Source organism: Phyllostomus discolor, chromosome 1, assembly GCF_004126475.2.
Source record: "Phyllostomus discolor isolate MPI-MPIP mPhyDis1 chromosome 1, mPhyDis1.pri.v3, whole genome shotgun sequence".
Classification (NCBI taxonomy): domain Eukaryota; kingdom Metazoa; phylum Chordata; class Mammalia; order Chiroptera; family Phyllostomidae; genus Phyllostomus; species Phyllostomus discolor.
Genome location: NC_040903.2, coordinates 182,358,713 through 182,384,835, shown reverse-complemented (window position 1 = coordinate 182,384,835; position 26,123 = coordinate 182,358,713). Strand labels below are relative to the sequence as shown.

Genomic DNA, 26,123 nt, shown 5'->3' with positions numbered 1-26,123 from the left:
ATTATGATGTGCCTTGGTGTGTCTCTTCTTGGGTCCAACTTCTTTGAGGCTCTCTGAGCTTCCTGGATTTCCTGGAAGTCTATTTCCTTTGCCAGAATGGGGAAGTTCTCCTTTATTATTTGTTCAAATACATGTTCAATCTGTTGCTCTTCCTGTTCCCCTTCTGGTACCCCTATAATTCAGATGTTGGAATGTTTAAAGATGTCCTGGAGGTTTTTAAGCTTCTCATTTTTTTTGAATTCTTATTTCTCCATTCTTTCCTGTTTGGTTGTTTCTTTCTTCCTTCTGGTCCACTCTATTGTTTTGAGTCCCAGTTTCCTTCCCATCACTATTGGTTCCCTATGCATTTTCCTTCATTTCTTTTATTGTAACCTGCATTTGTTCATCTAATTTGTGACCAAAATCAACCAATTCTGTGAGCTTCCTGATCACCAGCGTTTTGAACTGTGCATCTGATAGGTTGGCTATCTCTCAGTCACTTAAAAGGATGAGTTCTGGGGCATTGATTTGTTCTTCTGTTTGAGCCATCTATTTTTTTTTTGGGGGGGGGGGTCTGGTCGCTCCTGTTATGGTGAGGGGCAGAGCCTTAGGTGTTCACCAGAGCTGGGCACCCCAGTCGCTAGATTGTGACGTTGTATGTGGGGGCGGGGTCGAGAGGGAACAATGGCGGTAGCTCCATTCTCCATGGACCTCAGTCCCTTCTCTGGGATCCTGGGTTGCACGCTCTGCCCTGATCCACAATCGCCCCCTCACTGGGTCTGCCAGCTGCTGCTTGCGCACTCAGGGTCCACCTGCTGAGATCTTGCATGCCCCAGATGCCTTATGCGCCCCCGGATGCCTTATGCACCCAACTCTCTCTGCTCTCCACGCTGAGACCCGTGCCTGGCTGCTCGTCTCGGCCCCTCCTACTGGTTTGGATGAACAGGTCTATTTCAACTTCTTGGCTGTCCAACTTCCATTCAGATAAATTTGCTGTCAGTTCTGGGTGTTATTCTGCATCTAAATTGTTGTTGTTCCAATCTTGGTTGTACATGGAGGTAAGGTGCATCCACCTATGCCTCCATTTTGGCCGGAAGTCAATAAATGTTTCTTAAATGAGTGAAATCTAGGTGACCATTATGTAGAAGATGCTACACTGACAGTGACAATCAGTACAGCATGATCCCTTGTCCTCATGGAGTTCCCTGTCTGACAGGGAAGACTCACAAACCAAAGACAATAATGAAACAGGGTAGCTATGAAGGATGAACTCCCTCCTCCCCTTGGCGTGCTTTGGGACCATCAGACGGGATAATGATATTGGGGAGGTATGGAGCTCAAGGAAGACTTCTCAAGGGAAGTGACATTTAAGCTGAGACTTGAACAATAAGTCGAATCTGGCTTGGCCAAGAGATTGGCAGGTGTGTATTATGCTCAGTCCTCAGGAAGTGTTCTCTATTCCTAACCATGACCTCTTCTTCTTTTTTCTACCTCAAGCTTCTTTTGAAATGAAGGCAGAGAATAAATAAAGTAAAGTAAGTGTTTAATTGGGAGATTATTTCGCTGGCACCTTAAAACCATGGTTCTGAAAGCCAAATGCAGTTTACTGTCATTTACATACTCTCGTGTTCTCTTTTCCCTCTTAGAGTGCTAGGGTTTAGCTGGAAAGTCTAATGGAAACATCCCTTCTGTGCCCTTAGCCTCACTTTCTTGGTTCAAACCTTGTAGTTCCCATGGGGTTTGCCAAGGCTCCCTCTGGTCTCATTGTCTCCCCGGTGTGGGGAGTGGTTAGTGGGTAGAAGTCTTGACAGGCATTCTGCAGTCAGGTAGGGTGATGTCTACCTGACTAGGTCCTACCTGGCTAGGGTGATGTCTAGGATCACCCACAGCAACCTCCACAAACCTCAGACAGGTAGCCACTGTGATGTCTCCTTCTGGTGTCAATCAGAGATTTCACATCCTCTATTGTTTGGGTCTTTACAGAATGGAATGGAGTTTTTCATGTCTGGACTCACTCCTTAAGTGCAATGATTCATGTGTGTGCTAGTGTTCCAATTTTCAAATATCTTCTTTCTCTTCTATCTGTTCTCCATTAGCCACTATTTGGAGAATAGTTATACTTTATCAGCCTCCTCTTCCTGACTTCTTTTCTGTGGCCTCCTCAGGCTTTTCCAGTTCCCTCTCCTCTTCTTTATGCCAGAGCATAGGTCAGCAGTTCTAAGCCCTATCATCCTCTGCTCCGTGGAGCAGCCAGCTTCCTATGTCATGGTAAATAAGAGTGAGTTACTATGTACAGGAACAAAGCCTGAATTTTTTAAACTTGGGATAGTTTAATTTTCTTTCTTATTCAGTACCTGTACAAAGACAAATAGCAGTGATTCTATCTGCTAAAGTCCTTAGGTTCTATCTACTAAAAATGATCATTCCATCAGTTTATAAATGCATGCAAAATATGTTCATTATTGGTGGAACTTGGAAAATTTAGCAAATGTGTCTATGAATTTTTACTGACAGACTTTTTTTGAAAGATGAAACCAACAAGATCTGATGCCTTCAGTTACCTTAATTCTAATAGCTTAGGATGACTTGCACTTAGAAAAAACAGTCATGACCCAAAATGAATTCTGTTCTTGGCTGGCACAAGAAATTACCTAGGACACTGAAAACTACTTTTATCAAGATGGCCAAAAGGTTTTTAGCAAAAATAGCTTTTTAAATCTGCTTTAATATGCAGCTGTAATATTTATTGGGTCTTAGATATCATAGGAAAATAGTTGGATAGTGCTGTTTTTAACCTTTTCCTTTAATATCTTAACAGTTATGAACCTGAACTGTTCCCGGGCCTTATTTATAGAATGGTGAAACCACGAATTGTGCTGCTTATCTTTGTGTCTGGAAAAGTTGTGTTGACAGGTAAGTTCTAAAGTTATTTTCTGACTTTCACAAAATTCAACAGCTACATGTGTGTGCTTGGCTTTTTCTTTTAAATGGCTTTATTCACCATTATAGAATGCACACCTGAAAAAGATGAGAAAATAGAAAGGAATATAACTTCACCCATCAGTCCCAATACCCAAAACAATGTAACTTCTTCATGTTTTTGTCATTTTGACATGTACATTCATCTTTACATCCTGCCTTTTCATCAAGCATTGTAACATACGGAACTTAACCCCTCCTTACACACTCTTAATGAAGGCTTTTAATGGCTGCACAGTGTTCTCCCAGGAAGGTCAGCAAACTTCCTTCTGTAAAGGGCCAAATACTAAACATCAGAGGCTTACGGACCGTCGGGTCGTTGTTGCCACACCTGAACTCTGCCATGGTGGTGCCAAAACTGGCTGAAGCTGTTACAAGAGGAAAGGGCTCTGAAATGTGAATCTAACATAATTCACACAATTTACAAGTGTCATGTAATATTCTTCTTTTTAAAAAAAATTTCCCCCAGCCATTTAAAATAAAAAACCCATTCTCAGCTTGCGGGCCACACCAAAGCGCGCAGCAGCCAGGTTGAGCAGCGGCTCCGCTTTCCTGCCCTCTCCCCGGACGTGCTGTTGCAGCAAACTGGTTCTCCCACTGTCGGGTGTTTAAACGTTCCTTCTTTGTTTGCTGCCTACAACTGGCACAGGCATTGGCTATTTTCATGAAGAAATAAATATTTTATTACTTTGGATGCTCAGAAATGGAAATTTGTCTAAGGACATGACTATTTTTAAGGTTCTCTACACAAATCACCACATTGTTTTTGAAGATACAGACAACACAGTTCTCTGGTATCCTATGGTCCTACTAGCAATGCACCTACGTATCCTCTAAAAACTCTCAGCAGCTTTCAAAACCAAAACTTTTTTTTACAGGAAAAGTTTTCTGTAACAAAGAAGACTTTTTTAAAAGTGGAAGCGATCTCACTGCTTTAACCTTACTGGTAATCAGAAATAGAAATTGATTACTTTCACTATATCCAACAAAGATCATTTTATCTTTTGTAAATAATTTATTCCTTTTGTACACTTAATTTTTATTAGTTCCTCCCCCAAGGATTTGTATGAGTTTACCATAACATTAAAGATAATTCCTCTTTGTTATATTTGTGACTTTTTCCAGTTGAGTTATTTTTACATAAAGAAGTGTTTTTAAAATTCTTGAAGTAAATAGTTGAGACTCCTTTTTCCATACCATTCTACTGAAGTTTGCTATTTCTGTCTGACTTTTTACACATTTTACTCTTCTCTGCCATAATGAATGCCAAGTTTATATGGCATGAGCCAAATTGATCTGCACGCTCCAGCCCCAAGTAGCTAGCCGGCCCTCTGAACACTACATGTTCTTCTCTCCTTATTAATGTGTGGTGTCTCCTTTTGACCTTTATTTTTATACATGGGTCTGTTCTCCAGTTCTGCCTTTGCTCCAGAATTATACTATGATGATCCTATGCAAACACCTGTGTGCACCTGTCTTTTGTGTACCTTCTCCCTTCCTCCTTGTCAGCTGAGGTATGGTAAATGCTCTCTCAATGGCGTGGGGGCTGAGAGGATAGACTGTGCAGGCCAACCATCCACTCTGCATCCAGGCATCACCATTTGTTGGCTGTAGGGCCTTGAGTGAGTTTAAGTTCTCCATCTTGATTCCCGCATATGTAAAGTGAAGGTGGCCATAGAAGCTACCTGCTAAGTGTCATGAGGAGACAGAAACAGTGCCTGGCCTAGGTAAGCATAGTGTAAACATTAGCTCTCGTTTTCTCGGTGAAAGCCCACTGTCCTTGCTTTTGACCCTAGCATTGAAGAAGACTGGGATTTTGCTGTGATGCCTTGCCTTGATGATAGGAATATGAGGTCTAAAGAGGCTTTAGTAAGATGCTTCACGTTTACTTGTTTCCCTCCAGCGTAGAGGACTGAGAAGCTGGGTCTTTGTTACTGAGGGTCATTCTCAATCAGCTAAATATCAATGGTTCTTGAAAATGAGTAGGTCAGACAGCAGCATGAAAATGGCAAGTAGGCCAGAGAGTGACCAGAATATCCCTGTCAATCGTTACTGGTAATCTCCCACTAATATTTTGTGAAACACATGTCTTTAGGAGTTAAATCCTGTTTTTCTTAATTTGTAAGATTTTCACATGTGTGTATATATATGTGAATATATGTACAATATATGATATCACTTGAGAAAATAAGATGTGTAGATATGACCTGGTATAAAAATAGAGTTAGAAATTCCAAGTAATATTGAAAATTGATATTTAATAAATTTTGAGTGCCTGCCAGGTACACATACTGTTTTAGCTGCTGAGGCTATGAAAGCACCCTGCTCATCTGGCAGGAACCCAGCCTGGGTGAAGGAGGCTGGCATAAACAAATTATGTGGTACTAGCTCTTACGGGACCAAATGATGAGCCATGTGTACCCGGACCAGCCATCCCAATGTCCCTAACCCTGAAGCACTGTACGTTCTTCCAGAGCAATGAAAATGACTTCGATTTTGTAAAATAAGGTTCACAAAGGACTTCTTACAAACCTTCCCTCACTTAACCCATTCTAACAACCCTTTGGGAAAGGTATTGTCCTTATTTTACAGGTAAGGAAACTGAAACTCAAAAGGTAAACAATGTCTATAATTTCAAGAGCTAGTTAGTGGTGGAGACGGCTTTTGAGCGCTTATCATTTGATCTCAAGGCCAGTTTTTTCTCCAGTGAATTTCCAGCCACAGAATTTCCACCTCAGTCACCAAGTTTAGGAATGATGTTTACCCACAAAGCAGTGGTCATTATAACCTGAAGGAAGGACTGGTAAGTTTTGCTTAAAAGGCAAGGGTCATCTAGTTGGATTCTGGTGGTACAAATTGGGATGTTTAATTATTGACCGACTATTTAAAGGAGTATGGGGCCAACTTAGGGTCCTTTAAAGTTTTTTTTTGCTATTTATATATTTTCAATTATCATTGACAAACAGTATTATGTTAGGTTCAGGTGTACAATATAGTCATTAGACATTTATATACCTTACAAAGTGATCGCTCCTATAATTCTAGTACCCATCTGGCACCACACATAATTATTACAGTGTTATTGACTGTTCCCTGTACTTCACATCCTCATGACTGTTTTTACAACTGGCAATTTGCACTTCTTAATTCCTTTCACCTTTTTCACTTATCCCTTGACACCCTCCCATCTGGCATCCATTAGTTTGCTTCTGTATCTTTGAGTTTGTTTCTGTTCTGTCAGTTTTTCAGATTCCATGTAAAGTGAAATCATGTGGTATTTGTCTTTCTCTGTCTGATTTCTTTTACTTGCACAATACCCCTTAGGTCCATCCATGTTGTCTCAAATGGCAAGCTTTCCTTCTTTTTTATCGCTGAGTAATCTGCCATTGTATACATGTACAACAGCTTCTTTATCCACTTATCTATTGCTGGGCACTGAGGTTGCTTCCATATCTTGGCCATTGTAAATAATGCTGCAGTGAATACAGGGGTGCACATATCTTTTTGAATTAGTGTTTTAGATTTCTTCTGATAAATACCCAAAAGTGGAATTGCTGGGTCACATGGTAGTTCTAGTTTTAATTTTTTGAGACATCTCCCTATTGTTTTCCATAGTGGCTTCACCAGCTTACAATTCCACCAACAGTGCACTAAGGTTCCCTTTACTCCACATCCTTGACAACATGTTTGTTGATTTATTGATGATAGCCATTCTGACAAGTGTGTGGTAATATCTCATTATGGTTTTTATTTACATTTCCCTAATGACTAGTAATGTTGAACATGTTTTCATGTGCCTGTTGGCCATCTGTATGTCCTCTTTGTAGAAATGTTTATTTATGTCCTCTGTCTCTGTCCATTTTTAATAGGATTGTTTGTTGTTGTTTTTTAATGTCGAGCTGAATGAGTTCTTTATATAGTTTGGCTATTTACCCCTCATTGCATATGTTATTTGCAAATATCTCTCCCATTCAGTAGTTTGCCTTTTTGTTTTTGTTTTATTTTGGCTTTTTGATGCCTGTTATTATTTATTAGTAATTCTTAGAAACTCATTTTTGACTGGACTCAGCAATTGAAGCTCTCAGAGAGGACAGCCTACATCTCTCGGCAGTCTGTTCCTGGCATTTTTCTTTGGTCTCCTTCATTCTCTTAGCCAAAAGTTTAGCATATTCTGCAGACTCGTCCTTATTTTTCTTAGTATGTTGTTTGTTCAGAGCAATAGGATAATGTTTGTGTTGCAGGACACGTGGAGTGAAAAGACACTGGATCTTGGGTACTTTGGTCCTAGGTTTCTTACCTTCTTCGTTTAGGGGCTTTCTCACAACATATTGGCAGATGTTGTCCTCTTTAGACAGGTTGAAAAGTTTGCCAACTCTGCTAGGATTTTTGGGCCCCAGGCAATAGGACACAGAAGCAATAGGGACCAGGAATAGGAATATCTTCCCCCTACCACCCTCTCCCCTTTTTTTTTTTTTTTTAGTATAACCAAGTGGAGAACACTGAGATTGGCATCCACACTGCAACCCTGAACAGATTTGCACTTTCTTTCTCCAGTCCTCCTTGGTCCGTAACAGGAATGCCCCTTACTCAGCAGCAGGCAGACATGCTTGATGGGGAAACCTTGTTTGTCATTCCCACACCTGATTCGAACCACATAATCCTTCCCTTCTTCATCTAGAGTGTCAGCAGCAACTTCTGTGGTCATACGCTGCTCATAAAAGGTACGAAGTTTGCATTCATCATTCACTTCAATGAGTTTCTGGCAGCCAGTGGCTGGAAAAGAGGTGTTCGGCTTCATCCTGAAGCAGCTGATCACCTACAAGTCACCATGAAAAGGGGGGTTGCCGTTTTGTTTGGTTGGTGGTTTCCTTTGTGGAGCCAAATTTTGTTTTCAAAATTTGGTTTTCAGATCTTACATTTAAGTATTTAATCCATTTTGAGTTTATTCTTGTACACAGTGTAAGAAAGAGGTCTGTATTCATTTTATAGGTGTCTGTCCAGTCTTCCCAACACCATGAATTGAAGAGATTGTCTTTACCCCATGTATATTGCCTCCTTTGTCATAGATTAATTGACCGGATAGGTGTAGATTTCTGGACTCTCTATTCTGTTCCATTGATCTATGTGTCTGTTTTTATGCTGTTTTGATTACAATAGCTTTGTGGTATAGTTTGATATCAAGCGGCATGAGACCTCCAACACTAATCTTTCTCAAGATTGCTGTGACTATTCAGGGTCTTTTGTGGTTCCATATAAATTTTAGGATTATTTGTTCTAGTTCAGGAAAAAAAATGGCATTGACATTTTGATAGGGATTGTATTGAATCTGTAGATTACTGGCATCAAAACTTTCAGGGAACCCAAAGCAATTTCAGTGGAGACATTTGACCAGATTGACCAAATCTTCTCATTTTAATACCCAGTTACAAATCCTGGCAATGTTTATTTGACAACTTTTGGTGTAAAAGAAGGAGCACTAGATACATGAAGTTTTCTCCCATAGCTGCTACTCATTTTTCAAGGAAACTTCAACATTTGGGCCCCAGTACTCCCACACATGGAGCGAAAAAATGGTACCAGATAATCTCCCCAAAGCCCTTTGTGTCTAAAGGTTTCCTATGATATAAAATAACGATCACTCTCAATACCTGGTCCCTCTTGGGTGATGGGTGTTTTCACTCCCCAGGGGATACCAGAATGTTGCAGTCTTTAGGCTTGAATGCAATGCTCTTAGGTCTGACTTTTTCTTTTAAGTGTTATGATAAAATTGAAGTGCATAATTATCCAAAATTCTGGACCTAGACACTCTGTTTCTCAATGAAATGTAAAAAGGGGTATTTAGTTTTGGTATTTTTAGAGTGTGGGGTGGGGAATGGAAGTGTATTTCCTATATATATGTCACTGTCTCCTAAAAGAAGTCTATTCCATTCAAATGTATTCAGAAGCCAAAAAATCCATCAAACCAGAGGCAGAGTTTTATATACTGGTGTTTTATTTCTTCCCCAATTCACTCTTTGGTTTCTACAATACCATTCTCTCCAGAAACAAAGATTTTATCTGAGATATATGGGGTTTCTTCTACCCCAAAGATACAGAGTTTCTGCTACTATGTCAACAACTACCAATAACTACTCATCTCTATCTCAAATCTTTGAGGGTGGAGTAATAAATGCTTTGGCTTTTACTAAAAAGTAACATTTCCTTATTTCTCAAGTGTAATTTAAGCTCATAAAGACTTATCTTTGATTCTTTAAAAACACTGAAAAATATATTGAAGTAGAATTCACATAACATAAAATTAACCATCATGTGAACAATTCAGTGGAATTTAGTGCATTCACAATATTGTACAGCCACCACCTCTGTCTAGTTCCAAAACACTGCCATTACTCTAAAATAAAATCCCATGTCATTAAGAAGTTTCTCTCCATTCCTACCTCCCACTAGCCCCTGGTAACCACCAATCTGCATGGTCTCTGGATTTATCTGTTCTGATTACTTCATAGAAATGAAATCATATAGTATGTGACCTTTTGTGTCTGGTTGCTTTCAGTTAGTTTGTAGGTTGATCTGCATTGTAGCATGTATCAGTACCTAATTCCTTTTTACGGCTGAATAATATTCCATTGTGTATATATACCACTCAGGTTGTTTTCCTTCTTGGCTGTTTTGAATAGTGCTACAATCAACAGAAGTCTACATGTGTTATTTGAGTGCCTGTTTTTAATTTAGAGGGGAGATATACCTAGGAGTGGAATTGCCAGTTATTGTGGTAATTCTTATTTTAACTTTTTGGGGGAACCGCAAAATGGTTTTCTATAGTGGCTGAACCATTTTTACATTCCCATTGCAATGTCTGAGGGTCCCAAATTCTCTCTAGCCTTACCAGTGTTTGCCATTTTCCATTTTTAAAATTACAGCTGATCTTTGGTTCTACATCCTGATTTCTACCCACTTCTCAAATCTGGTGATCCTCCTTTTGGTAATTCCCTGTGATCAGTCCTGTAATTAAACCAGATAACCACTTCTCATGTTATTTCTGCTCTCTTACCGAGCCTCCTCCCTCTCTAACTTGGTAGCCCTCAAAGAAGCCTTTAGCAACTTAAGCTATTTTTCATTCCTCTTCAAAGTTTTTATATTCTTTTCATTAATCTCCTTGCCTCCTTCCCATAATAATATCAGATAATAATTTCCTGACTAGTGGACAGCTCCATATACATAAGTAATACCAGGCTGTGCCCTTACTTAGCACATTGTGCCTGCATAGCTTTGAAGGTGGAAGTAGTTAGTGGTGGCTTTGGTGGGGAGAGATGAGTAGGGACTGACTGGTATCTCGCAAGGGTGGGGACCATGTCTAATTCATGTTTTTATCCCTTTAACTCCTACAGCAGCTTGTTATAATTAAAGATCTCTTGAAATTGAAGACTCCTAAGGGTGACAGTGGTATTGGGTTGGTCAAAAAGTCCATTTAGTTTTTCTATAAAAGATGCATTTTAAATTGCCACCAATAACTTTATTGATTTGGATATTTTGAGCATGTCAGCTATCTCCCACTATTTGCTTCCAGTAGGTAGAGGACAGGTGTACTGCTAAACATCTTCCGGTGCATAAGACAGCCCCACAGCAAAGAATTATTTGGCTAAAGTGTCAATAGTACCAAGAAACTTTGCAAACCACTTATGACACATTCAATCAGTCACAGCACCTTCTTCATACACTGCCCAAATCTTTTTTTTTTGCCTTTCAGTTAATTTTTACCTTTCTTGAAATAATGAAGCATAATATACCAAAAATGTTGCCTATTTTCTTCCTATTCAATGTTAACATGGCTGCACAAAAATTCACCAATTTTGATTTTTTTTAACATGCATGCTGATGTGACAGCTGTCACAATGCAATCTAACAGAATTTTTTCAAACGAAGTTGAAGACAACTAAGCATTACTAGAGCCATCGTATGGAAAAAACTCAACGAACTTTCTGGCTAACACAGTACAATTTTTCCCTCTAATAAGCGCTTCCCATACACTGACATTTAAAACTTCAGTGCCAGTTTGTCTGTTAGTCAACATTAGGGAATCAAAATTTTAACTAGGGATGAGTGGATCAAAGGATGAAAGATCATTTAGCCGGTAACTAAATGCCTACAGGTGCTGATGAAAGGTCAGGTTCTGGGGCAATATTCATGGCACACTCGGAAATAACATCCCATATTTCATATTGAGCCCTGTGTGGCTCAAGATAATCTGATACACCCACATAGTGGAAGTACTAGAAAACTCTGCTGAGGGTGTGTGTTTGTGGAAATGTGGATGTAATCACCAAATTCTTTTGTCTTTACCAGGAATAAATGTCACTTCTCAGATACACCTCAAGAGATGTCACAGTATTAAAAGTAATTGGAGATGACAATGACATTTTAAGATTTTATTTTTAGAGAGAGGGGGAGGGAGGGTAAAAGAGGGGAGAGAAATATTGATTGGTTGACTTTCATGAAATGTGCAATTCAGGCATGTGTCCTGACTGGGAATTGAACCAGCGACCTTGAGCATTGTGGGGTGATGCCTGGCCGAGCCACACTATTCAGAGCAACGATGAAATTTTAGGCTTAAGAAAAAACTGTAAATATTCTTATATTAAAGATGATATAAACTTGGGTTTTCTTTACAGGTGCCAAAGAACGTTCTGAGATCTATGAAGCATTTGAAAACATCTATCCTATTCTAAAGGGTTTTAAAAAAGCCTGAGTATATCATTCATCTCACAGTATATTAGTTTGAGTATGTGCATAAACTCAACACAGAAACAGCTGGATTTTTCTACCTTTAATTGTAGATGTTCCATGCATATTTTGACTTTAGTTATTAAAGCATGATTCTATGTGAGTAACCATGCCTATGAAGAAAAGTTCACATTTAAAATTACTTATATGTTATTTTTAAAACTGAACAAGTAAACTTATTTCAGAATGTGAGAGATTTAGGGCCTTGCTAGAATGATTTTGTAGCATCATTAAAATTTAACATTCTGCTCTTGTTAAAGATGTAGTGCATAAAGTGTCCCCTGAAAATGCATAGTGCTATATAGAAATTGCAAATAACTGCATAAAATAGGTACTATCTGTAATATCTAGGACAGAAATTAATGTGTCTGCTTTTTGTCTTTTAAAATACTGAATTAGATGACCCCAACTATTAGGTACAGGCACTGTGAAGGGTCCTGTCAGAATACAAATGAACTATGAAAGTCTGAAACCTTAATAAAATTTTTTTAAATGATCAGAAAAAGTTATTTCTCTCACATAAAAATAAATCTTAAAACTTTTAGGAACCATCCAGGTTTAGTGTAAACTGTATTTTAAAACAGTATGGGGAATTTTTGCTTTTTGTGTGCCTTTATAATCCTATGTAATTGTATTAAAACAGACCAGATAAGACTAAGGGGATGGAGCAAAGGTTTTAGATTCAAGACCTAATTAGTCTGTAGAATCATCAGCATTTTACCGAGATGTGGAGGTTAACAAGGAGGGATGAGGCTGACACGACTCGTGACCCCAAGTGGTAGTGATTATGTCTTTCACCAAGAGGAGGAAACATTTGTGAAAAGGGAGAGTTCTGTTTCCAACATGCTGAGCTTATGGTGACCACAGTACATCACTTGATGCCTAGCAGGCAGTTATGAATCTTTAGGTATGAAACCTGGGAGAAAAGTCCCTGCTAAGAGATAGAATTTAGGACAGCAGTCATCAATTGACAGCCTACCAAAACAATCTTTGAAAATCACTGGTGTAAGTAATTTGACCTATAAGCCCACTTTTCTTTTCCCCTTCTGTGGGTTAGAGGTATATTCAAACACTGATTACGCTGACAAAAACTTTTGGCCCACCCCATTTTACCCCTCCCTGAAAAAGAAACTGGGAGTAATCCTATCTAGGTTAAATCCTATCGAGTTCAAATTCTTCCTCAGTGTGGGCCCCAGAATAGCTGGGGGTGGGAGGGGAGAGCAGAATGTTGGTCAGTACCTTAATTAAAATTCTCTTTTCAGAAAGATACAAAATTGATTTCCACATTCAGTAGTATAGTTGTTCCCACTGGTTAGCTATTAAAGTATTATTAGATTACTAGTCAACGTATTTGCTCAGGAATTCTCACGACCTTGGTTAGGTAGGTACTTCTCTATTTAACAGGTGAAAACGCAGGCCAAGACAGGTTAGGAATTTGCCCCCAAATCACGCAGCTGTTAAGGAAGTAGGTGAGCCAAAATTAAACCTCATCCCAAGACCCAGCTGTAGTCCTAGCCAAATTTTAAAGCATCCATACAGAATTAAAGTCCCTTCTTTTGTTCCCAATACATTTGCCCAGAATCCTTGGGGCACAAATTAGGGGCGTTAACCTGTAGCCTTGGCGTGACCCAGAGGTGATGGCATTTTGTTTGGTTGACTGGCCTAACAACCTGCGGCTTCGGGACCCGCTGCCCCTCCGCGGACAGGTAAAGCAACACCGCCGCCCGCCCAAGCAGAGGTGGCCCACCAGGTCCCGCTGACCCCCGCGCGAGCCCCCGCCGCCTCCCCAAGCCCCTCCTCCTCGCCCAGGATGCATCTGGTTGAAAACAAAATCCCACGTGACTGACTCTGCTCTCAGGCTATCATGGCGTCTCCCAGTGGGAAGGGAGCCCGAGCGCCGGAGGCTCCTGGTTGCGGGCCTCGGCCGCTCGCCGCAGACCTGGTGGACTCGGTGGACGACGCGGAGGGGTTGTACGTGGCGGTCGAGCGCTGTCCGCTGTGCAACACCACCCGCCGCCGGCTGACCTGCGCCAAGTGCGTTCAGAACGGCGATTTCGTCTACTTCGACGGCCGCGACCGTGAGAGGTACGGGGGCCGCCACGGCCCTATTGTTTCTTCCCGGGGTGTCTCCTCCGGCTCCGCGCTGGAGACTGGAGGCTCGAGCTTGGAGGTCGAGGCCCAGGTGTGGACCGCGGGATCCCGCGAGAGGAGGTGGAGACAGAGAGTGTAGCTAATGTGCTTCCAGGGAACAGGGTCGGAGTTGGGGGCCAGATTAAGTTGCCATATCCCCATAACCCCCTCGAGAAGAGTCTGACCCTACGGTGCTCCTGGGTACTAGTGAAGTTGGATAGATGGCGATTCTAGACAAGTTTCCCCCTCTTTCCGCCGTAGAGTTGGATTCTCGACACTTTGCTGCATTCCCATTCAAGGCTTGGTTTAACCTTTCTCTGTCATCGAAAACACATTCATTCTCTAGAAGAGAGACCAGAAGGGAATCGAGAGGGGCTCGAGCCCTGGAGCCCTGTGCCACAGCTGGATCTTGTTATCAGACTTGCTTACTCTGTGTGAACTGGGACGAGCTAGTTCCCTGACTTTTTTTTTGGATGCTAAGGAGTTTGGGGATGCCTTCTGGCTTTGTTTTAAACTCCGGACTAGGAGCTGTAAGCCCTTAGTTAAGAGAATTGAATTTACGAACCTGTTTCGGCCTTGTTTGGAAATCAAAACAGAGCTGTAAGTCCATGGTTAAGGTAATTGAAGAGTTAGTGTGTTAAGTTGAAGGGTCTCTCTCCTAATTTTTGTTTCAATAACTTAGCGTCAATAATAGTAAGATAGCTAACTTTTTGATCGCAAAAGTTGAGGTATTAATTCACTTACAATAACCTAATAAATTATTATCCCCAACCTATTGCTGAGGAAACTACTCAGTGAGTGCCTTTCCCTAGGTCACAGACGTAAGTGTAGAGACAGAATTAAGATCCAGTCATACTGAACCCATATACAATGCAGTTACTTAACCACTAGTTTGTACAACCTCTGTATTTGGAAATGTTTTGAGTTCCTAGCATTCGTCTAATTATGAATGGATTTCGTTTCTTTTTTTCTCTTTTGAGATTTGTAGGATATAATCGTTTCGTTGTGTCTCATTGATGCACTTGATGACTTTAGAAAGTAATAAGTGGTAGCTTTAAAAATTAAACCCGTTTTTTTTTTTCATTTAAAGAATACTAGGTATGAGATGGGAATGTCTAACTGACGGAGGTTTTCAGGTGTTCAGTTCTGGACCCTCTATCTGTGTTTTCCCACATCCGTTCTCTTGACTTAAATAGCATCTGTATGCTGAAGAGTGCCACACTGTATCTCCAACCCAGACCTCTCTGGAGTCTAGAAAAAAGCTGTCTGCTCAACATATGTATTTAAATTTGTAATAAGTATCTCTGTCTTGGCAAACTGAACTTACTATTTTGCATCATACATCCGTTCCTCCCATGCTCATGCCAACCCAGTAAATGGTAACCTCGTTCTTTGGTAAAGTAAAAAAAACTACCAGTCTTCCTTGACGACTCTCTTAAAGTCACCCTAACTAAAACAAATTCTGTCCACTCTTCAAAGCCTAAGTCCTTTTCATCACCTACTGGGCCAATCCACCGAAGGAATATTACCTTTTGAGCCCTTGCTCCCACCTTTGCTCCCTCATACTGTTATTTCCATATTGCAACCAGAGTAACACCACCATTCCTCTTTGAAATCTTTCATGGGCTTCCCAAAAGATTTTACCAAAAAGTAAAAAAGCCAAAGTTAATAACCAGAGTTCTGTATTGCCTGTTCTCTGATCTGTTAAATAATAGTTGTTATTTACTTACTCTGCTGTACCACCCTGGCCTCTGTGCCAGTCCTCCAATGGACCAGGAACACTTGTTTCATGGTGTTGCAGTCTTGTTCAGACTGCCAGAAGCTCTTCTCCTAGAAATCTTCAGGGCTGCCTCCTTTGTTTCCTTTAGGCCTCTGCTCATTTATTAAAGAAACTCTTTTTGACCGTTAGAAATAGTGACTTCCTTTCTAAGTTACCTGCTTTATTGTATTCCATAGCACTCATCACCATCTATGACTTACATATTAATATGTCTAACTGCCTTCCACTCCAGCGATGTAAGCTCTATGAGGGCAAGACTTTTATCAGTTTTGTACTCTGCTGTATCTTCACATAGTAGATGCTTGTAAATTTTGTTGAATGATTAAATGAATCTATCCCTCCTTCCCAAACTTAGCCTGGTTCTGAGTCATTTCATTTTTTATTCATTGTGATCCCTCTGTTACTAAGGAGTTTACTTTAGACTTTCCTCTTCTCTTATTTCATGGGATCCAAATCATAGGCGAGTCTAATTTGATTTGCTTCAAAATAGATCTTGAAACTACTTTTAGTCCAGACTGCCATCCTTTCTCTCCTGGCCACTTTCTTGCTTCCTTTTTTTTTTTAAATTATGTTTTATTGATTATGCTATTACAGTTGTCCCCCTTGGGCTCCTCCACCCAGTACCCCCTATTTCCTCAGCAGTTGCTCTACCATTGTTAATGCCCATGGGTCAGGTGTGTAAGTTCTTTGGCTACTCCATTTCCTACACTGTACTTAACATCCCCACAACTATTCTGTAACTACCCATTTGTACTTCTTAATCCCCTCACCTTCGCCCCTTCTACCCCTCCCCCCTCCCATGTGGCAACTATCTGGTAACTAATTTTTCTCTTGCTGCTTTTAAGAGTCTCTTTATCTTAAACCTTTGGCCTATTAAATATGATGTGTTTTGGAGTGAGCCTCTTCGCATCCATCATAATTGGGACTCTGTGCTTCTTGAACTTGCATGTCTATTTCCTTCACCAAATTAGGGAAGATTTCTTTCACTGTTTTTGCAGATGGATTTCCAATTTCTTGCTCTTTCTCTTTTGCTTCTGGCATCCCTATGATACGAATGTTGTAATGCTTGAAATTGTCCCAGAGGCTTTTTAGACTATCCTCATTTTCTTGGAATCTTTTTTCTTCTTGTTTCGCATGGTTGTTTTTTGCTTCCTTATGTTCCAAATCATTGATTTGATTCTCAGCTTCATCTACTCCACTGTTGTTTCCCTGTAAATTGTTCTTTATTTCAATTAGTGTATCCTTCATTTCTGACTGGATCTTTTTTTGTGCTGCTGAGGTCCTCACAAAGTTCCTTGAGCATTCTTATAACCAGTGTTTTGAACCCTCCCTCTGATAGATTGCTTATCTCCATTTTGTTGACCTCTTTTTCTGGGGTTCTGATCTGTTCTTTCATTTGAGCCATGTTTCTTTGCTCATTTTGGCACACCCCCCCCCCCCTTATGTTTTTTGGTTGTTGTGTTGTTGTTTTTTTCCCAATGTATTAGGTAGAGCTGCTTTGACTCCATGTCTTCGTGGTGTGGTCTAGAGCAGTAGGTGTCCTGTAGGATCCAGTGGCATAGCCTCCCCTGTCATCCAAGCTGGGTACTCAAGGTGCACCCTTCATGTGGGCTGAGTACTCCCTTCTCTTGTAGTCGAGCCTTGGTTGCTGTTGGCAGGTCAATGGGAGAGATTTACCCAGGCCACTCAGCTGCAAGGATTGGCAGTGACCACTGACAACTGACCTCTGCCCTCTGTGGAGGATCAGCTGTGTAGGGGCTGGGTGGTGGGGTTCCAACGTGGTCTGTAGATGTCCACTAGGTGTGCTGCCCCCCGGGGTTTCCCAGGTGGTGCAGGCTAAGATCAGCTCCCAACTGTGTTTTGCCTAGGATGCCCTGCTTGGCTATAAAGCAGTCTGAGATGGCTGCTACTCGTGCTGGGCTTGGAGATTCCCAAGTAAAGCCAAGCTGCGACTCTAATCTGGCTGCCTCTGGGGCTCACTTAGGCCAGCTGTTACTAGTTTGATAGGATTTAGGAGCCAAGACCAGCCATTCTTATGGAAAAGCAGCTTGAGTGGACCTGTAAGTTGGGTGGGGCAGAGCCTCTGGGTATCTCCAAGGTGGATCACACAGTGTTAGCCAGGTTGATGGAGTCTCAGATATGGCTACAGCCTGCCAGCTCTGTGGGGAGAGGGTTTAGCAAAGGGACAATGGCCTCTGCTCGACTTGATGCCAGACTTCAGCTTCTCCCTGTATACCACTGGTGTCTTTCAAGCTGCTACTGTTGGGCTGGAGCTCAGAGGGAATGAGTCTGAGTAGGTGTGTTGGGGGGGCTTCTTTAAGAGGAACTCTTGGGATCCAGCAGTTTCTTCCACTGACTCAAGCTGTGACTTCCTGCTGGGTTTTGCAGCCAGAAGTTGTGGAGACTTATCTTCCTGGCACTGGAATCCTAGTCTGGGGGACCTGGTGTGGGGCTGGGACCCCTTGCTCCCGAGATCTTCCTCTTGGATTTTTACCCACCACACGTGGGTAGAGGACCAGCCCATTCCATGTCTGTGCCCCTCCTACCAGTCTGGATGGAAGTAGTTTCTTTAATTCTGTAGTTGTCAGACTTCCATTAAGCTCAATTTCTGACATTCCTGAGTGATGGTTCTATATTTTAGTTGTAATTTTGATGTGGTTGTACAAAGAGGCGAGCCATGTCTGCCTATGCTGCCATCTTGACTGGAAGCCTCCCCGCTTTTTTTAAACCCATACAACTCCTCCCCACCCTTCCTCTGGCCTCCACACAGCAGCCACTGTAGAAATGTAGATCAGGTAATGTTATTGTTTTGCTTAAATCTTTTAATGATTTTACACTGCACTTAAAATAAAATTCAAAATTTAATTAATAAAAAAAATAAATTGAAGCTCCTTACTATGGCATATAAAGTTATATGTGACTTGGCCACTGCTTACCTTCTAACTTTGGCTATAAGGTTGAGTTAAAAATGTAGGCTTTGAATTCATACTGCATTCAATTGAATCCAAGCTCCACTACTTGCTCTGTGGTTTTGAACAAATTTGTTAACTTTGCCTGTGCTTGCTTATTTCATTTTGAAAATGGCAGGGTATCTAACCTCATAGGTATCTGGTAGTGATTGCATAAGAGCACACATTAAAGTCCTTAGAATGATGTCTAGCATATATTAACTACTCAAAAATAAACTCATTGCCATGCATTCTCCCTCATACTCATTCACTGCTTCATAGTCAGGGCCTCCTCAAATCCTCAAACACATGAAACTTTCCTACCACTGCACATCTCTCCTTTCTGTTCCCTCTGCTGGAACACTGTACCTCCTGACTGGCATCTTGTCTTTATGTCTTAACTTAAATGACTTCTTTAGCTAGGCTTTCCATGACCTTCACTAAGGTAGGCTCACACTCCCGCCCTCCCCCCACTATTTCCTACTGCATTGCTCAGTTGCTTCTGGTACTAAGCATGGTGTGTTTAATGTTGTTTATTTCAGGAAGACCTCCACATCCTGAATGCAGTTTCATGAAGGCATGAATTCTGGTTTTGTTCAATCAGATCACCAGTGACTCATGTAGTGGGCACATCGCTGAAGGAATGGCAAAGGCAATAGACCTTTAAAATCAAATTCTTTGCTAAATCTGAGCATTAAAGTGAGTTTTCAGAATAGGGATGTGTTCTGGTGGATTTCGTTTTCTGACTATGAGAAATAAAGAACAAATACCAGAACCATTCAAAACTGAGAAATAAAAAAGAAAATGTAGGGTTCAGGGACAACAAAACTGCCCAAGTGTTCTTGCTCAGCCAGCGGCATTTCACTTTTCATTGTTCTCTTTTCTGAACTGTGTATTCTTTAAGAAGAGGTGTTTGGTTTCATCATTCCCAAAATAATGCCAAATATCTACTAGGATGAAAGAATCTCTCGAGACCCAGGACCATTATCCTAATAGCCAAATCATTTTTAATGAACTCTCACTGGGTGCAGTTATCTACATAAATATTCTTTCAGAGGAGAAAGGCAGGTCTCTCTCTCAAGGATTTATACTGACTTACTCATAAGCCTTAAATTCTGTGGGTCAAAGGTGGATTGAGAGATATTTTGTCAGTATTTATGAAAATTTTGTATGCTGTATTTTGCTTTCAGACTCTTTATGAAAAGCTGCTTGCTAATTGGGAAATCACTCTTAATAAAATATGGAGACTTAATGGCAGTTTAAAAACCCTTGTTTAACCTCCGATTCTTTTCAGTGAGTTGGCCAGATCAGCTGTGCCTACATGGAGCGTGAATGTGGTAATGCATATGAAAGTTCCTGTGAATGTATTTTCTTTTAGGTTTCAATAATGGACTAGCTGAATATACAGGTTTTAATGGTTTAACACTTCAAGGAAAATTAGATATTAAAGACTAAATCTCTCTCACAATAATTAGTTTCTTTGCCTCCTAAGAAAGGAGCATGTGTCTTTATATAATTTTGTGAAAAGTATGGGTTGGCAGATAGACTGTTTGAAAAGTATCTAAACTCACTACTACTTTGTTTTGTGTTCAATAGCGGGACGACTTCCTTATACCATGGTATCCTCACCAACGCTATTTTTTTCTTATCTCCCACTTTGGCTCCAGTCCTAAAACAATATCCACTTCTCCACCTTTTCATCTGCCTTTTAACTTGTGTGCTTCTTTAAGAGACGAAGAGGAGTGATATTAAGCAGTACTATCAACACAGTCTTTGGATCTTATATTGGTGAACATTTTAAAATTGCAGGTCTTTTGATAGGAGCATAATTTTCTGCACTATACACTTACCTGACACCAAACATAGCACTGTTACTCAGTGGGGAACTGACAAGTCGAAGTCATCTTTCCAGTCAAAACTGGAAATAAGTCGGTTACAGGCTTACAGTAGGTGTAGGAATGGGATGGGGAACATCCCTGGGGATACCCAGAAACTGCAGCTACAGGAAAATCAGCCTGCTGGTTTAAGAACCAGTTATTTTATTATTTTTTAAAGATTTTATTTATTTTTAGAGAGAGGGGAAGGGAAGGAGAAAGAGAGGGAAAGAAACATCAATGCGTGGTTGCCTTGTATGCCCCCTACTAGGGACCTGTCCCCCAACCCAGGCACGTGCCCTGAGGGGGAGTCGAACTGGAGACCCTTTGGTTTGCAGTCCACTGAGCTACACCAGCCAGGGCGGAACCAGTTAATTTTAAAGTGTGGATGAAAAAGGCAGACACATTACTATGAGCATACGGATATTGCTTTTTTTTTTAGCTTTTTTTTTAAAATATATTTTATTTATTTATTTTTAGAGAGGGGAGGGAGGGAGAGAGAGAGGGAGAGAGAGCCAGGGAGAGAGGGAGAGGGGGAGAGGGGGAGAGAGGGAGACAGAGGGAAACATCAGTGTGCGGTTGCTGGGGGTTATGGCCTGCAACCCAGGCACGTACCCTGGCTGGGAATCGCGGATATTGCTTTTTTAAGTACATTTTCAGGAATGAGGTAGCACTGCCTTCACTGATGAGTTTTAAGCATGTATGATTACACTTTTACCAAAAAACAGAAATACGGGCACTAAACAAACTGAAGTGGGATAAATGATGAGCAAGAAATTTAGATGTTAGTGAAGATTTCAAGAGGAAGACATCCAAAAAATTACCTTTTAGATATTTCTGTTCTGCCTCTAGTATTTTGGTTGTCAGTAACTATAGCCTGCCTATAAAAATCTGTTGTCTTGAGAATTAAGTTCCGGACCCATATTTGTATGCCCCACTCAGCAGAACAAAAGCTCTAGGGGTAGCTTTAGACACGAACTTACTGGCCTTGCTGCTATTCAGTCGTGTCCATCAGGAAGGACCCCCATCCCATGCAGTTTATTAATCGTACACACACCCAACGCGTGGAGCTCCTAAGAAAATCTAACTTTTTTTTTTTTTCATCAATATCACTGGCTACTATCATCATTATACCTTCTGGAATTTATAAAAGGTTTTCACATTTATTATCTGCCACTTATTCCCTACCATAAACCCAGGCATTATCAACCTGTTTTAAAAGTAAAGAAACAGAGGAGTATGGACTATGCTAATTCTTAAATTCACTTCCAGATCTGAACTGTATTTTTTTATATATAGTTCAATTTAATTCATTAGTAAGATTAAATGGTAAATCACTCGTTATAATGGAGAAAAGGGAAATAATATGTGCTAAGTGCCTTTACCTGATGCTTTTGTGTTTATCTTATTTAATCTCCGTAACCAAGTCATATAGGCATTATTCCCATTTTACAGGTGAGGAAACCAAACAGTACTTTGTTTCTGTTTCCTGTTAATGACTTAACCTTCATTCCTGCCAGGGGAGTATTTTTACTGCACTTTCTCATATCCTAAATGTTCTGACAAAAGAACCATCCTGCTAAGGACCATGTTTTTTCTCCATTGCATTTGTCCATAAACATCATACCCTTGTATGCCTAAAGAATTTAAGGGAGAAAAATTTGATGGTTAGTAGTTTTGTTAGTATCCTAATTTAAGAAATAGTTTTTTAACCACCTCTACCTAAGTAAGGAGATTGCTGTGCCCTCTTCTCCCAGGAGCATCTGTGTCCTCACTGCCCTGAGAATCCTCGCTGACTTACTTCTGTATTTCTGAATTATATGATGTCTATTTGATGAAATTCTGTGTGCCTGTTAAAGAAGGAAAACCCTACAAGATATTTTATGTGACAAACTCAACTTGAAAGTACCTAAAATAGGATTCCTTCCCATCTCCTTTTTTTAAACACAAAATATGTGTCATTAAGTGTGGTTTGAATGTCATGGCTATGTATTAATCTTTCCAGTGGCTGGAAACCATATTGAGATAGCACAGACTTGTGGAAATTTTGATCACATTTCCATGAGTGATGGGGTAGAGAATGCTGAGAATGGATGAGTGTGCTAATGATGAGCAGCTGAAATGCTGACCCAGCCACATTGCTTGATATCATCTGCTGTTTGGCTTTGTTAACACCACTTAATTTTAACTTCCTTCGTGAAAGATAACGTGACTCATGAAGTGTTTGGTGCAGTAGGGATTTCTTCTGTTTATTATTCCTGTTGTCCTCTATATATTTGTTTTAAATTTTGATTCTTCTGTTTGTTGTTTTTAACAAAGCCCAGGAGGATCAACCAGCTCTGTACAGAGCGGGACAGAGTTGTCCATCATCCCAGTTTGTTTTGGTGCAAAGTGGAGTGGTGTTTTTATGACCGATCTGAGAGGAGATCCCTGATAGCTTCTGAAAGCAAGATTTTATCCTGTCAGTCCTGTGTGTGCCTGGTTTGAGGAGTCTTGTCAGTCTGCCATCCCCATCAGGTTATGGGAACATGAATCACCACATTAAGTAATATATCCCAGAGTGTACAGTCAGCTGCTGAATATATCATTAGATATATTCTTAATATTCGTAATATTACCTCATTAATTCCTAATATTGTGGAAGATCCTTTGCTGTGCAGACACACAGTAAAAGTCCGCTAAGTTGATTGATGAATATGTGGGTTACTCTACATTCCACACTGGTTTCTGAGTTTTCTAATACTGTGTCATGCAGTTCCCACCCTACTGGCCATTGCAGTGCTACCCAGTAGAACCTCTGCCGTGATGTTCTGTAGCTATAGCTACACTGTAGCCATTTGGAGCTATTGAAACGTGGTTAGTAAAACTATGAAACTGAATTTTTAATTTAATTTTAACTTAGTCATATAAGTATATAATTGTGTCACATATAATATTGCTTCATTTGCTTTTTTAATATATTGCATATTGTACCTTTTCAGTGACTGTTAAATTATTATAATTAGACTGTTTAATCCCTTCCACTTAGAAGTAGATATTTTTGTGTATGTTTCAAACATGGAGTTATAGAAATAGTATTGTAGAGAGACTTCTAGATCAGTGATTTTCAACCTTCTTCATCTCATGGAACACATGAACTAATTACTAAAATTCTGCGTAACATCAAAAAACGTATTTTTTGCTGACCTGGCTGAAAAAAATAGGTATAGAGTTTGAGTTATGCACACCAGACGGCTATTGTTGTGTTGGCTGTTGTCACTTTTTATTTGACAATCTAAGGGAAAAGAGGTCATTCCCTAGCTGGGTAGCTTAGTTAGTTGGTTAGAGCATCACCCCCATACATCAGGCTTGCAGGTTCGATGCCCAGTCAGGACACATACAAGAATCAACCAATGAATGCATAAATAAGTGGAACAACAAATCAGTGTTTCTCTCCCCCACCCCCTTCCTCTCTTTCTTTCAAATCAATAAATAAAAAAGAAAAGGGGTCAGTGTCCCTGAATAAATAGACAGGTATTGCATGTTTTAAAATTTCTTGCAGTACACTAGTTGAAGATCACTGTTCTAGATTATTGTAAGGAAGAGATTTTTAGGTTCTGTTAGATTGTTTTCAGTGACAGAGAAATTAAGGAGACTGGCGAAAGCTTGCTCTTAGCCTCCACACCCTGTTACTGTAGCATGTGGCATTGCCCTTGTTTCCTTGCAAATAGTGAGCCACTGTTAGCTCGGTGGAAGATCAGTTGCACAGTGTTAGTCCTACAGTTTTTAAAAATCGAATCCTTATTAAGCAATAAGCCACATTTTAGGTGTTTAGTAGCCACGTGTGACCGGTGTTTACCACATTGAACAGCACGGATCTAGTCCGTTAGCCACTGTCAGCTGCGTGGCACTTGTAGAACACTTACCCAGCAGCGGTGGAATACATGTTCTTCCGAGTGCATGTGGAACTTGCACCAAGGCAAACCAAATTCAAGTCCGTAAAGCAGTCTCAAATCAAAAGACTGAAATCTCACGGTATATTCTGTGACAGCATCAGAATTAAATAAGAAAATAATAACAATAAGTTATCTAGCAAAACCAATATATCTGGAAATTAAACAATATGCTTCTAAGTAATTTGTGAGTCAAAGATGGAATCTTATGGAAAATGAGAAATTTCAAGCTAAATGGTAATGAAAATACACTGTATCAAAATTTTCAGTTTAGCTGAAGCAGTACTCAGAAATTTGTAACTTTTTTAAAAAAGATTTTGTTTATTTTTAGAGAGGGGGAAGGGAGGGAGAAAGAGGGGAGTAGAGGACGGATAGAAAATGAACTGCAATATGACATCCCTTCCTTTTGATAACTTCTACAAAGTAACTTGTTAAACTGCAATGACTAGCAATAAAATCAGTGGGAAAAAATAGTACTTTAAAAATTATAAGGAACAAGTTGCTAGTTGAGAGCAGGATTGAATTAAGCTTCATAATTAAAATTGTTTTTTATAACAGAAGTCTCGGTTTCTTTGAATTCAAATTCATGTTAGTGTTCTGATGTGCTCATTTGGAAAATAATGTAACTGAGGAGGGGTGGAAATCTATAGACAAATTTTATAAACCCATGAAAGAATTTTAAAGCTGAGAATTTGAACTTAGTTTTGAAATAACCAAGTGGTACCCTGGCTGGTATGGCTCAGCAAATTGAGCCCTGGCCTGCAAACCAAAGGGTCCCCGGTTTGATTCCCAGTCAGGGCACATGCCTGGGTTTCAGGCCAGGTCCCCAGTAGGAGGCACACAAAGGCAACCACACATTGATATTTCTCTTTCTCTTTCCCACTCTCTAAAAATAAGTAAATAAATCTGTAAAAAAATAAAATAACCAAGTGGTAAGCAGCCGTGTGCATCCCATTGAGAAGTATACAGTACTTACTTTCAAGACAGACATTCCCAGAAGACCCTGCAGAAATGATTGGCTCCCAGGAGTTTGTATAATTTCATTGAACTGAAAAAAAAGAAAAGAATATTTAAAGCATTGAATTTTTTTCTTACAGGTTTATAGACAAGAAAGAGCGGTTAAGTCAACTTAAGAGCAAGCAAGAAGAATTTCAAAAAGAGTGAGTTTTCATTTTGCTTTTTAATTTGTGGAGATATCTAGTCACCATGTGGATTAATTCAGTGCGATGGTATACAGATATATGGATTGCTAGCTTATTAAATTTAGAAGCAAAATAGGAGAGTTGTAAGTTTCTAGAAAATACTGGGATCAGTCCCGGGGCCTGTGCACAGTAGGCACTCAGTGATGGGAAGGGATGTTGAATCGAGCCCCAGCCCTGACCGTTGATAAGTGGCAGATGGGTCCAGGAGAGTAGGCTGTTTAGACATAAGTTAGTGGCTCCTGCAGGACACTACTGCTTTCATTTACCTTTCTTCTTCTCTGTCAGTGCTTTCACAGAGTGGGGTCATCTACATCAGAATTCAGTAACTGAGGTCATGGTTAAATGCAGATTCTTAAAACCCCATCCTCAGATATTCTGATTCAGTAGGTCTTGGGGGAGACCTGGGAATCTGAGTTATTACTGAGCACCCCGGTGCACCTCTCTCACTCTGGATTTGAGAATTTTCATGTAGAACCTTCTCTCCCAAACTAACCCAGTCACTGTTCTGCAGGCAGAGC

At 40.3% G+C, this 26,123-nt stretch overlaps 4 protein-coding genes across 5 annotated transcripts in view; 2 read left to right on the top strand and 2 right to left on the bottom strand.

The window, feature by feature from the left end:
- The window catches only part of TBPL2 (TATA-box binding protein like 2), a 28,065-nt gene extending 16,061 nt beyond the window's left edge, over window positions 1-12,004 (top strand). The window contains exons 6-7 of the mRNA XM_028506345.2: window positions 2,798-2,892; window positions 11,628-12,004. Of these exons, the coding sequence (XP_028362146.2) occupies window positions 2,798-2,892; window positions 11,628-11,704 (172 nt within the window). The 3' untranslated portion in view covers window positions 11,705-12,004. The remainder of the gene's footprint in view (window positions 1-2,797; window positions 2,893-11,627) is intronic.
- Window positions 6,988-7,756, bottom strand: LOC114492764 (40S ribosomal protein S6-like). The gene is given in 2 exon segments (XM_036010275.1): window positions 6,988-7,397; window positions 7,400-7,756. Coding segments are annotated over 2 exon segments (747 nt in total). The 3' UTR covers window positions 6,988-7,007.
- Window positions 12,005-13,574: 1,570 nt separating the features above from the next.
- Window positions 13,575-26,123, top strand: part of ATG14 (autophagy related 14) — a 33,437-nt gene continuing 20,888 nt past the window's right edge. Inside the window, exons 1-2 of the mRNA XM_028507122.2 lie at window positions 13,575-13,824; window positions 25,501-25,563. Coding sequence (XP_028362923.1) covers window positions 13,604-13,824; window positions 25,501-25,563 — 284 coding nt within the window. The 5' untranslated portion in view covers window positions 13,575-13,603. The remainder of the gene's footprint in view (window positions 13,825-25,500; window positions 25,564-26,123) is intronic.
- FBXO34 (F-box protein 34) overlaps window positions 23,971-26,123 on the bottom strand; it is a 114,239-nt gene continuing 112,086 nt past the window's right edge. For both annotated transcript variants that reach the window (XR_004899502.1, XR_004899501.1), the window contains 2 exons: window positions 25,380-25,451; window positions 23,971-24,492 (listed from right to left, as the gene is read on the bottom strand). The gene's annotated coding sequence lies outside the window, so the exon portion shown is untranslated. The remainder of the gene's footprint in view (window positions 24,493-25,379; window positions 25,452-26,123) is intronic.